Source organism: Syzygium oleosum, unplaced genomic scaffold (genome assembly GCF_021117445.2).
Source record: "Syzygium oleosum isolate NSW1041296 unplaced genomic scaffold, Sole_v2.1 Sole_v2.29, whole genome shotgun sequence".
NCBI lineage: Eukaryota > Viridiplantae > Streptophyta > Magnoliopsida > Myrtales > Myrtaceae > Syzygium > Syzygium oleosum.
In genome coordinates this window covers 358,046-370,919 of record NW_026607513.1, presented here as the reverse complement: position 1 = coordinate 370,919, position 12,874 = coordinate 358,046, and the positions used below count along the sequence as shown (strand labels likewise).

Sequence of the window (12,874 nt, the reverse complement as noted above, 5' to 3'; positions counted from 1 at the left end):
ACATACACTTATAGTTTATATACACCTATCAGAAAACTTTTCTATTGCCAGAAAACGTTAATCTTTTAAAGTAAAATATGCAAATGCCAAAGGGATAATAACACAAATGGTTCCTAAACTTTGACACATGTGCAATGTGGTCCCCGAACTTTAAATTTGTTCAATACGGTTCCTAAACTTTAGCCCAATGTGCAATGTGGTCCCCGAACTTTTAATTTGTTCAATGTGGTCCTTGAATCTTTGATATATGTTCAATTTAGTCCTTAGGCTGTGTGAAAATGTTCATTGTTGTCCTTCCATTAATTCAAGCTCGAGGACAACACTTAACATTTTCATACAGTTTAGGGACTAAATTGAACATGAACCAAAGGTCCAGGGACTACATTGAACAAATTAAAAGTTCTATGGACACATTGCAAGCTAAATTTCGGGACCACATTGAATAAATTTAAAGTTCGGGGACCGATGCATGACGCACATTGATGAGCCAAAGTTGAGGGATTATTTGTGTCATTTACCCAATGCCAAATAGCAAAAGAGAATTTATGTAATTTTTTTTTTTGGTAAAAAAAATCTACGCAATTTAGAAGTTGTGGTCTCAAGAACTTTCTTACGGATTTTAGAAGTTGTGGTCTTACGAACTTTCTTACGGATTTGGTACGTTTAAACCACCGGCACCCTCTTGTCTGTGTCCTTGAAGCTGAATAACAGCAGAAATGGGCATGAAAAAAGCATCTCTATTCTTGGCCTATATAAGAAGGTCATCAAAATGTGCGGTTCTCAGCTCCGAATCCTCCCGAAAAGAAGCAACAGACCTCGTGCAAAATGTGTTTCGACAATAAATTGAAGTGAGCTCAAATCTTTGACTTCCCAAAATCATCTTCTTGCTCATCACAAGCAAGAAGAGACCTGGAACTGATACATCAATGGTTTTGCTTGGCATTACAAGCTTCTTGGTTCTTGTTCTCTTCCTCGTCTCGTGTCATCTGAAGTTTCTCACTTGCGCATACTCCATCACCCCGGCATAGTTCATCAGAGACCCGGATGCTGTAACTTCAGAAGGCAGCGTCTTTAAGCTGGGATTCTTCAGCCCTCCGGATTCTGCCAATCGATATGTGGCCATATGGTACAACCAAGTCTCTGTTGTTTCGGTAATATGGGTGGCCAACCGAGACAGGCCTCTCAAGGATTCCTCAGGGACTGTGAGGATATCTGAGGACGGCAACATCATGGTCTCCAACGGACAGAATGAGGTTCTCTGGTCATCGAACGTGTCAGGCATCACAACAGCCAAAAGCACTACTCGCGCGCAGCTCTTTGATTCTGGGAACCTTGTGTTGCAAGAAATAGATTCGAGAAATAACAGTCCGGTGACTGTTTGGGAGAGCTTTGGGCATCTCACGGACTCGTTCTTGACAAGCATGAAAATCACCAATGGCGAAGGAAAGGAAGTGCTTAGATCTTGGAAAAGCTCTTCCAATCCATCTGCTGGAAATTTCTCTGCAGGTTTAAACCCTCAAGAGTAACCCTGAAATTTTCATCTGGAAAATGGGTAGTCCATATTGGAGAAGTGGGCCTTGGAACGGTCTAGTTTTTATCGGAGTCCCTGACATGAGTTTGGTGTATCTTTATGGTTTCGATCTTGTGGATGAAAAGGAAGGAACTATTTATCTAACTTATAATTTTGTGAACCAGTCGCTCTTGTCCAACTTCGCATTGAATTCTGAAGGAAACCTGGTACAGATATATTGGGATGATGGGAAGCAAGATTGGGAAATTTCATGGTCGGCCTTAAACAGTGAATGTGATGTTTATGGAACTTGTGGTTCCTTTGGGTCTTGCAATCCGAAGAGTTCACCAATTTGCAGCTGTGTGAGAGGCTTTGAGCCGAAGAACAAGGAGGAATGGAATGCTGGGAATTGGACAAATGGATGTGTTAGGAGAACACCACTGCAATGTGAGAGGACAAACAATAGTCTTGAAATTGGCAAAGCAGATGCGTTTTTCAGGTTGGAGAACATGAAAGTGCCGGACTTTGCGGAGTGGTCATCTACATTTGATGATGAATGTGGAGATCGCTGCTTGGCTAATTGTTCCTGTATAGCTTATGCATACAATAATGGGATCGGCTGCGTGATATGGACCAGAAACTTGATTGACATGTAGAAGTTCTCTGAAGGGGGAATCGATCTTTACATTCGTGTGCCAGATTCAGAACTGAGTATGCTGCACTTTGTTCATTCATTCAGTTTTTCATTGTTCTTCTAGAGTCGAGTTTCAATTGTTCCAGTCTTGTATACTTTTGCCTTCTTAAATTGCAGATAAGAACAGGAAAGTGGAAGTAATAATACTTGCAACGGTGATCCCAGGAGCGGTTGCTGCTTCTGTCTTCTCTTTCTTCCTACACAGATGGATGGCCAAGAGGAAAGGTAATCACATGTTGATCAATCTTTGCTCAGTTGTGTTGGAATGCACCAAAATCTGGTGAAGTGTATTTGTTACTTACTATAACTTATGTATCTAGCAGCAAGCATGGAGCTATTACTCTCCACAGGAGAGAAGGCATATCGGGTGTATTCTGGTGTTAATATGCCGTTCGATGAGACAGAGAAAATGAAACTTCATGACCTACCGCTCTACACTTTCGGTATGCTGGTAACTGCTACAAACAATTTCGACTTGTCCAATCTGCTTGGGCAGGGGGGTTTTGGTCCAGTGTATAAGGTAAGGGTTCAGCTTCTCAAGAGGTTGACTAGGGGTTGCTAAATGCTTCTGAAGCTTATATGTATGGTTGTTTTCAGGGGAAAATGCCAAATGGACAGGAGATTGCTGTCAAGAGATTATCGAGAGCCTCCAGACAAGGCCTGCAAGAATTCATGAGCGAAGTGATGGTGATCTCGAAACTCCAACACCGAAATCTTGTCAGGCTACACGGATGCTGTGTCGAAGGAGATGAGAGGATATTGATATACAAGTATCTGCCGAACAAAAGTTTGGATGCGATTCTGTTTGGTATGAGCATGCTCGCTCCATTTCTGTAGCATGTGCATCAAACAAAATAAAACCAAAGTGATAGAGTTCATGCACTGATTTACTATTCATTCACGATGCTTCTTCCTTTGCTTTTGGATACCGTTCATGTAGATCCCCTCACGTGTCATAAGCTCCACTGGAGGAAGCGACAGAGTATAATCACCGAAATCGCTCGGGGCATACTTTACCTTCACAGAGACTCCAGATTGAGAATCATACATAGGGATTTGAAGGCCAGCAACATCTTATTGGATGAAGGGCTTCATCCGAAGATGTCGGACTTTGGATTGGCAAGAATATTTGGAGGAAATCAAGACCAAGCAAAAACAAGAATAGTAGTTGGAACATAGTAAGTATTCCCTCATCTTTCCCCTACTTATTCAAATTGCTCTACAACAAACTTAAGTTCGATTTTATCGCAATATTATGCAGTGGGTATATGTCACCTGAATATGTCATCCACGGTAGATTCTCAGAGAAATCCGATGTCTATAGCTTCGGAGTCCTGTTATTAGAGATTTTAAGCAGAAGATGCTGAACCAGTTTCCATCCTGATGATCAGACCTTGATTCTTCTAGGATTCGTGAGTCTTATCTTGCTACTTGCATTGTGACTCAAAGTTCTGAGTTGTTCCGTGCTCCATTATGACTTTTGCTAATGTCTATTGGCTTGGAAATCGTGGACTGAGGAGAACATGGCAGCTTTCGTCGACACGGTGATATATGCCCCGAGTGATGAAATTGCCATTTTAAGGTGCATTCATGTGGGATTGCTGTGCGTGCAAGAACATATGAAAGATAGGCCATCCATGTCGACTGTTTATCGATGCTCAATAGCGAAATCCTCGACCTTCCTAGTCCGAAGCCACCGGCATTCACAAGTACTCAGGCTGATGTTAATACTCAACAGGACCAGAAGCCCTGTTCTGTAAACAATTTAACCGATACAATTGTCGAAGCTCGGTAAAAGTATGCGATTACTGTAAATTGTACATGTTATTTCGGCATCAATCTTGGGTGTCTATCACGGTCACTCATTGGTCAACGGGGAAAAGCTCCTTATTCTCTGCTTGATCCACCATTTCAATTCACTTTTGGGTATAAGTAGCCTTTGTGCATCAATCAAAAGCCGAAATATTGTTTCGATACAGTTGGAAAAAACACAGATTTGGGACGAATATTGTTATACATTCTTCGTTTTGTTCATACTCGTAACGCGACAACCAGACCGATCCATACGTAATTCGCTCATTACTTGGTACTATGAAGAGTTCACAAGAGCATCCTTAAGCTCAGCAGCAGCAGCACAGAAGGAGGAGGGTTCATGACTCATTATTTGGGAAACTAAACTTCACTTGATTCTTAATGACTGTTATATATCAGAACCAGTTCACAACAATGGAGATGGAAAATGTGAATTAGTGTGCCACAAAATGCAATTAAGAAGGGAAATTGGAAGTAGTTCTGCACAAACCACATTCATTAGTCTCTACAGGTCACCCTCCATGAAGATTAGCACATTCATGGTGTTAGCGTGCTCCAATTACTTGATGGACGAGGGAAATTGTCCAAGCGGTCCTAAACCTGTAGTACGAATCCAAATTCAGTTCTATACCTTTGGGCGAAATTCTAATGTAGTCCTCCCGGTCAATTTTCGTCGGAAACTGCCGACGCTGCGCTATGCCACACAGGACGGTCCACGTCGGGGATTTTCGCACAGTAGGCGTAGGGCTGATTGGATAATTTTCCCTCGACGGATGAAACCGAACGCAAACATAACAAAATCATACAAAATCCGTGAGTACTTCCGATTGTCGAAAAGAAACAGAAGTTGTCTTGTGGACTTTTATGTCAATATTTATTTTGTTGGCGTTCCGTAGCGGCAAATTCACACGGGGGGAAAGTACGGTCGGGGAACCAACCGATCGGAATTTGGAGCTGGTCAAGATGGTGCGCCAAAAGTAAGTTAAGGAGAAAGATAGAGTAGACCTTGTGATAAAAATATTCCCATTATTTTAGACAACCGTTGATTACATGGTCATTTCCCAAGTCCATAAGGCTAGCGGGACCCCTATATATTACTAGTTTGTATATGAAAAGTTTGGTATTCGACGTCTGTGACACGGTTTAGAAAAATAGAAAGACCGCAATTGATCGTCAGGATAAAAGGTCTTGGGGAAAATTATGGAAAAAATCATAAATTTATTGTACGACGGCCAAATTCGATCGTAAACCTTTTGGCAATTTGTCAATCTAGTCCTTCCGGCCCAATTTTAGCCAGAAATTACTAATGTAGATGCCGGACGTTCTATGCACATCTAGCGTTAATTTGGACAATTTTTGCAATTTCTTTAAATTTTTCTATACTTTTATTTCTTTTTCTTTTCTTTTGGTTTTTACTTTGGGTAGGCAATTCCTTCTCGGCCATAGGCGAAGGCTAGCGACCCTCACCTGGTCTAGGCATGCACGTCGCAGCCCTCACCAGCCACAAGCGGGGTAGCTCGTAGCCCTTGCTAGCCAAAAGTAAAAAAGGAAAATAAAAGGAAAAAAAATTAATAGAATAACAAAAAATTCATAAAAAATTTAAAAAAATTGTTTATGTCAATGCTAACCATCCGCCGGCCATGTCACGTAGAATGATCGACATTCACGTCAGCGAATTCTGGCCAAAATCGATTGGAAGAACTAGATTGGCAAATCGTCAAAAGGTCAGAACTCAATTAGCACAATCAAAAAGTTTAGTACTGAATTGGATACCACACGATATGTTTAAGATTTTTTCGGTAATTTCCCCGAACGCCATATGGGTCGGGAAAGCCGGGGTACGAAATCCTTTCGGATTGCTTGTATTCTTATTTTGTATTTGCGAAAATATCACACGTAATAACAAGAGAGATAGGGTCGTGTTCAAACCGCCATTGAGTGTACGGTACATTGGGAAATATATCTTTACATTTCTGGCAAAGTTACCAGAAGCGTCTGGTATTCCCACCAACACGTTTGGGCAAATACAGACAAGCTACGGCGTAAGCAAAGTTGCATTGTTAAGATATTGACCAAATCTCTCCCTCTCTCTCTCTGTGTAAGTTATTGCTTGAAATGGCGTTATCGTGCATTGCCGTCCAACCCAAACTGCAATAAAAGGAAAAGTAAAGACAGAAACTTCTACTTCTGCTTCTGCCATGGATACCTGTGAAAACGCACCTTCCCTCGCAACTTCGACGAAACTTGGGGCTCTCTCTCTCTCATTCATCAAGAGAGAAAGAAACAACCCATGAAACTCTTTATGAGCATCCAATGACGGCAGCCATCTTCACATGACATCTGTGTCTCTGATCTGTACCTTGGTTGTCAACTGATGCTGCCCCAGTTTCCTTGGCCTCCAAGACCTTTTCCACGGCACACGCGCAATTCAGGTGAGGTTCCTCTATAATAACCATCTTCCCATCTCAAACCAAATCACACCCGAGTGCACACACACGCATCGGCTTTTTTTCCGAACGCAATTAACGACAGAGAGATGGCGGCGCGAGACGGGGCGGTGGCGTTCGAGGACTTCTTCCCGGTGATGGTCGAGAGGCTGGGCGCGCGGGGGTTCATGGAGGAGCTGAGCAAAGGGTTCCGCCTACTGATGGACGAGGAGAAGCGGGTGATCACACTGGAGAGCTTGAAGAGGAAGGCGTCCCTGCTGGGGTTGCAGGCCATGACCGACGAGGACGCGAGGTCGATGGTGCGGGAAGGCGATCTCAACGGGGACGGGACCTTGGACGAGAAGGAGTTCTGCGTGCTCATGTTCAGATTGAGCCCCGGCTTGATGAAGGGTTCCAAGGAGATGTTGGAGGAAGCCATTGATTCTTCTTGACTTTTTCGCGAGCTCTCGCTTTCGATTGCCTTGTTACTATCGATCTACCATTTCATACTTTGGATATAATTTAGGGACGGTATGTCCCGATACTGCTTTTTTCTCCTTTCCTACACAACTCGTTTATCTCGAATTATTCCAATTATGAACCATCCGTCTAATTTTCAAGACGATGCGACGTAGAATCTATACATTTCTGCTAAATGAAATTTTGGGTTGATAAGAATATTGATCCGGCACATACGAAATTCTGCATAGAACCATTCTCACGAAAGGCGAGACCATCTAGACATTCAAATTCGGCATTCTGAGATCTGTATCGGTTGAGCCTATCTTAATTCGCGCGAGATATTTCGATTTGTTTTCCTTCGAGCAAGCTAAGGGAAGTGACTCATTTAATGAGCTTTCTGCTAGGGATTTATCCAAGTAGAAACACATTCTAATTATTTTTTATTCCAATTTTTATAAGATAATAGAAATTTTAAAAGGCGTGGATACACGTCATATGGGACTTAGGATGAGGCTATGTAAACTGAACTCCACGTGCAGAAGAATACTTTAGCAAATCAATTCTTGTAGACTAATATTACCCATTGGTAAATTGATCCAAGGTAAAATTCCACCTTCCATCCTTGAATATGAATACTTTTATTCCAAGTAAATTCTTGAACTTTTGAATTGTCTAATCTAGATTTGTGGGACTTACCTAATCTCTCCAATCGAATCGAGTTAATAACTGTAGGTATACCTGTCGGTATTGGCAAGAGTTTGACGTTGAAAATCTTTGGCCAAAGTAAACCATCAGATAAATTGCGAGACTGAAAATCTTAATGATAAAGATCGTAATTGGAATTTGAGCAATGAAATTTATCAATGCGACAGTGAAGCTTCTTACGTCGAAACTCTTGTCGGCTCCAATGGACACGTCAGCTCTAGTCGTCCGAATTTGGGGCTGGAGCAATTGCTTTTCTATTTTTAGTCAGGCTTTTTGCCCATGCCTTTTCTTCTCCCACTTTTAAGAGTTCGAGCACCCTATCAAATAATTTAAAATTCAAATAGTTGATTGATAAAAATCTGCAAAGATCCAAAGTGAAGTTTTACCTCAATCCAAAAATTCAAATCCATTTGAACACATTGTCACATTTGTCCAATTTGATTTTTTTTAGCCACAAGGAAATTTGATTTTTTCCTACATTTATAATTTTATTAATATGGTTCTTTTACATTTCCATTTCATCATTCAAATTGAAAAACAAAATTGCAGTCATTATTTTTTTTCCAAATTTTAAGCAAATTGAAAAGTAAAAAGCTTAAATTTGTTGCATTGGAATATCAAAAGGCTTTTGAGATATTTTTGTTTTCCCAAACGACAATTATACCAAAATTGCGTTCTAATGTATTTTTTTTCAATTATAGCATACTAATCTCAATTACTTTCACCGAATGTACTTTTACTCAAAACACTTTCTTGAACTGAGCTATTTACACGTTAATGCTACAACAAAACAATGCTTGAGATTGCCCTTAAATGAAAGGATCAATATCACGAAAAATCTAAACAGGTTTATGTACGATATATTTACACCAAACTAATTTGTGGATCATTAAAAACATCAAACTGGTACAGTTGTAATAAATATATCCTAAACTAATTTTTGAGTCACCAAAAATCCATATTTACCCTCCATTAGCTTCCATCAAATCTTACCTTGAAAATATTAAGTTGAATGACACATGAAAATCCATATCAGTTTGGGGGTAAATTTGGCATAAATGTACAAATTTGAAATTTTTAAAACGCGAATGATAACCGTTCTCTTCTCCGGTTCTATTTTTGGCTAGAAATAAAAAAAAATCTATTTCTATTTCCTTAATGAGTTTCTGAGCAAAAAGTAGCGTTCGATAACGACAGAAATTTTTTGTTCCTAGAATAGAAATTCGTTTGGTATGTTATTCTTAAATTTTTGTTCCTCGGATGGCCGGCGGGCGGCGGACGGTTGGCGGGCAGCGTACGATCGGCGTGGTGGGAGGCGGCGAGGGCAAGCAATAAAGAGAGCTATTATTTCTGTTTCTATTCCAAAAATAGAAAAATAAAAAAAATTTACTTCTCATTTCTGTTCCAAATCTATTTCCGAGCTTAAAATTTATCCCATAAATAAAAAAAATTGAAATTGCGTTGCCAAACGGACTTCTATTCCAAACCTGTTGTCGGAAATAGAAAAATAAAAAAAAAAACAAAGAAACAGAATGGGTGTCATCATTCGCGTCTTTAATGACCCAAAAATTAATTTGAGATAAATTTGGTATATCGCCGGGTTTTTTCGTGGTATCAATGAAAATCTTCCCGAAAGCGGGGGGGACAGAAAGGGAAAAGCGACTTTTATAAGACGGTTCGCGATTCAATGTCTGTAGGGCACCGATTTCATCCCCAAATTTCATTCTCTGCGACACCTTCTTCTTCCTCAATCCATCGTCCCCCCCCTCTCTCTCTCTCTCTTAAACACTTTCGGAGAAGGCAGGCGCGATGCCTCAGCGGCACTCGAAGAACAACAACGACCTCGCCTTCTTCACGTACGACGAGAAGCGGAAGCTCGGGTACGGCACCCAGCGGGAGCGCCTGGGGCGGGACTCCATCAAGCCCTTCGACGCCTGCTCCCTCTGCCTCAAGCCCTTCGTCGACCCCCTCTGCTGCCTCAAGGGCCACGTCTTCTGCAAGGAGTGCATCCTCCGCTCCCTCCTCTCCCAGAAGAAGGACATCCAGAGGTAGGGTCCCCCTCTGGGAGTTCGCCCCCCGCGTGTATTTTCGTCCGGGTTCCGTCGGCGGCGTGTGCTTGGTTTTCTTGTCCGTCGAATCTAGGGTTTTGAAGGGGAATGGGATTTTTTGGGGTTTTGGGCTTTTAGTGTCCTTAAAGGGTATTCGGGTGTCCGAATTTGGAATTCAGCTCGTTCGATTCCTGCTTGGGGTTTGAGTTCGTCGGTGGCACGTGCTTGGTTTTCGTCAAATTTGGGTTTTAAAGTGGAATGGTATTTGGGTTTTGGGCATTTTAGTGTCCTTAAAGGGTATTCAGATGTCCGAATTTGAAATTCAGCTCGTTCGATTCCTGCTTGGCTCCGAGATCGTGCGGGGCGTGTGCTTGGTTTTCGTCAAATTTAGGGTTTTAAAGTGGAATGGAACTTGGGTTTTGGCCAATTAGTGTCCTTAAAGGGTAGTCCGATGTCCGGAAATGGAATTCAGCTCGTTGGGTTCCCTGCTTGGCGTTCTGACGGGTCAAAGTTTGATTCTTGAATATATGCTGTTTGTGCTGTAGGAATCTTTTCTTTGCGTAAATTGTATTTTGAACGGTTTGGGCATATAAGACTTGAAGCTTGGTTGACGGTTCAAGAGAGTCGATTGATGTATTGAACCATATCACAGTCCAGTTGAGACCTCTAGCAATGTTGGCTGTTTTGTGTCTCTTTAACTTGGTCCGTAAATACTTATGTCAGTGTTCACGGAGAGCTTGCGGAATTATTTTTTTTTTCCTGTTCGATCTAATGAGTCAGCGCTACTACTTGGACAACTTAACTATACTAATTGGGATCAACAGCTCAGTCTTTAAAGATGTCACTTTCTACGCTGTGTTCGAGAGTATTGGATTGCCGAAGGCGTAGCTAGAGGTTATTGGTCCCCATGATAGGTCTTCCTCAGGTAGGAGCTAAATTATTATAGCAATCAGAGTCCTGAACTGTTGGTTATCTGAGCCTTTGGGCATGGGCATTACTTGGCTTGTGGAAGGTTGTTGAGTGGGCATTGTCATAATTTTGTAAGAGCATATCCCTTTTCCATCTTTGTGCATCTGTGCCACTGTATGTGCATGGGCTTTCATGTGAGAAAGAAGTCTGTGGTGTGGAGGGAGAGGGATTGTGGTGGCTTTTGCTGGGATATATAGGTTCTTCTATTGACCCAGAAGTAATTTAAAATTCTTATGGCTGGTTCAGAGAGCAAGATGAATTATTTTCCAACCACTTGGTTGATGGTAGGGGTTGACACTTTAATGTTCGCTGACATCTGAGCTGTCCCTTCGTCAAAAGATAATTCAGTAACATGCTTTCTGTGGTATTTAATTCCTGTCTGAATCACTAGAAGTCTCCCGATCATTGCCTTGATGAGATAGGAGCATTAAGTGCTGGTGCCTCTGGGAAAAGAATTATGTACAACAAGAGATGCTCGATCGAGACTTAAAAAAAGAAAGTGGGAGTTTTCTATAGCCAACCATACTATCTGGATTTACAACTATCTGACTGATTTGATCTTTTTAACTGTGGAAAAAAAGACTGTAGATATCATTTGACATCCAACATTTTATTGTTACCTTTTCCTCCGTATTACTGGTTCCGTGCTAAAAGTCTTCTTGAACTGGCAGAAAACTAGCTGCTCATGAAGCTCAGCAGAAGCATGAGAAAGAAGAGGAAGAAGAGAGGCTAACGCTGCAGAAAGCTAGGGAACTAGATGCATTCGATCAACAAAATCATGGTGCGGTACCTCAATACACTGATAAAAATCACAGCCGAGACAAGAATGGCTTCCATGGTGCAAACAGTGTCAAGGTTACTTCTTATGAGGAGGAAGCACTTCGAACCATGAAGGCATTTTGGCTGCCCTCAGCTACTCCAGAAGCTCCTCTTAAGGTAGACGCACCATCCACCAGCACAGTCTGCCCAGAAGGCAATGAGAAACTAAAGCTGAAGACCCTTTTTCCTATTTGCTTCATAGAAGACACCAGTGAGAAGAAGAAAGCCAACTCCCTGGACAAGACATATATATGCCCTAGCTGCAAGGTCACATTGACCAACACGGTGTCACTATCTGTGCTTAGCTCCTGTGGGCATGTCTACTGCAAGAAATGTGCAGAGAAGTTTATTGTTGTCGATAAGGTTTGTCTTGTTTGCGATAAGCCGTGTAAAGAGAGGAATTTGGTGAAGTTGGAAAAGGGCGGGACGGGTTTCTCTGCTCATGGGGATCATCTTGAAGCAACTGACTTCAAACATTTGGGGAGTGGTTCAGGATTAGGGCTGGTGAGACCTGCAATGAAGACCTGAATCTTGATATTTTAAGTTTTGTCTCAGCCAACATGTTTATTTTCTTAGAGGAAAATGGGGCTGGCTAATTTCGAATTTCTCTTAATTAAGATATCCAGTTGTGCTCTGCATCCTTTTTGTTGAAGATGGTGTTGTAAATGTGCCCATCAAATGAATTGCTTTATCCTAAGTGCACCAGATTGTCCTGAACTGTGTTATCAATTCTCAATTTAGTCCTAATACTTCTGTGTTGGGTAAGTGCCGACTCAAGAATTGACATTGTAAGCCTTAGTCAATTGAGGATTTAAGTGAACATTTTGGCTATCTAGTACCTTGCATCTTTGAAAAGCGTTGATCAAGTATTGATCTTGCCCTTCGTAGATTTTAGACGTCGGAAAATTTATGTCGGGTCGAATGTGGAAATTTTTGAATCCGAGGCCTCGCCATCTCACTTTTCTCTAAAAAAAAATCCAAATCAAATTTGAAAGCTCAAACCACAGCTAGTCGTGGTTTGTTTTTGCCAATTGAGATCGTGAGCTAAAATCGAAGATAAAGCCTACAAAGAATCAAAGGCATAGGTAATTTTTCGCTTGGTATTTGGTGTGAGTGATATAGGTCAGTGGGCGTCCAGTCATAGATGTGACATTGTACAGTTATAGCTGAGATTAAACCTGTAGCGGAAGTAGTCTTCCACATTTTTTGGGTTTGGAGCGATGCATCAGAAAATGTACCTATCACAAAGGAAGAAAAACAGAGAATTTCACTTAAGTCAATCTGCCGCTCTATCAAAGACCAACTCACTGCATATGCCGCTCATTCTTCACATCATGAGGATTCATGTTCTGATACCTTTTGCGACGATCTCGCTTGAAACATAGGGGCCAAGGCCCCCTTGTGCTTCATTATTTAACACCAGTCAGTG

General features: G+C 41.5%; 2 protein-coding genes and 1 pseudogene across 2 annotated transcripts; all 3 read left to right on the top strand.

The window, feature by feature from the left end:
• The first annotated feature begins 1,033 nt into the window (after positions 1-1,033).
• LOC115661556 (G-type lectin S-receptor-like serine/threonine-protein kinase At1g11330) lies at positions 1,034-3,999 on the top strand (annotated as a pseudogene).
• A 2,466-nt stretch (positions 4,000-6,465) lies between these two features.
• On the top strand, positions 6,466-6,993 carry LOC130135241 (calcium-binding protein PBP1-like). The gene has a single exon (XM_056303859.1). The coding sequence runs from the start codon at positions 6,553-6,555 to the stop codon at positions 6,892-6,894; it is 342 nt and encodes a 113-aa protein (XP_056159834.1). The 5' UTR covers positions 6,466-6,552; the 3' UTR covers positions 6,895-6,993.
• A 2,338-nt stretch (positions 6,994-9,331) lies between these two features.
• On the top strand, positions 9,332-12,162 carry LOC115661557 (E3 ubiquitin-protein ligase CSU1). The gene is made up of 2 exons (XM_030583805.2): positions 9,332-9,657; positions 11,298-12,162. The coding sequence occupies exons 1-2, from the start codon at positions 9,419-9,421 to the stop codon at positions 11,971-11,973; spliced, it is 915 nt and encodes a 304-aa protein (XP_030439665.1). The 5' UTR covers positions 9,332-9,418; the 3' UTR covers positions 11,974-12,162.
• The last annotated feature ends 712 nt before the right edge of the window (positions 12,163-12,874 follow it).

Coding starts and splice junctions, on each gene's coding strand:
- LOC115661557 (XM_030583805.2), top strand. CDS start 9,419: ATGCCTCAGCGGCACTCGAAGAACAACAACGACCTCGCCTTCTTCACG. Junction 9,658..11,297: donor CAGAAGAAGGACATCCAGAG/GTAGGGTCCCCC, acceptor TTGAACTGGCAG/AAAACTAGCTGCTCATGAAG.
- LOC130135241 (XM_056303859.1), top strand. CDS start 6,553: ATGGCGGCGCGAGACGGGGCGGTGGCGTTCGAGGACTTCTTCCCGGTG.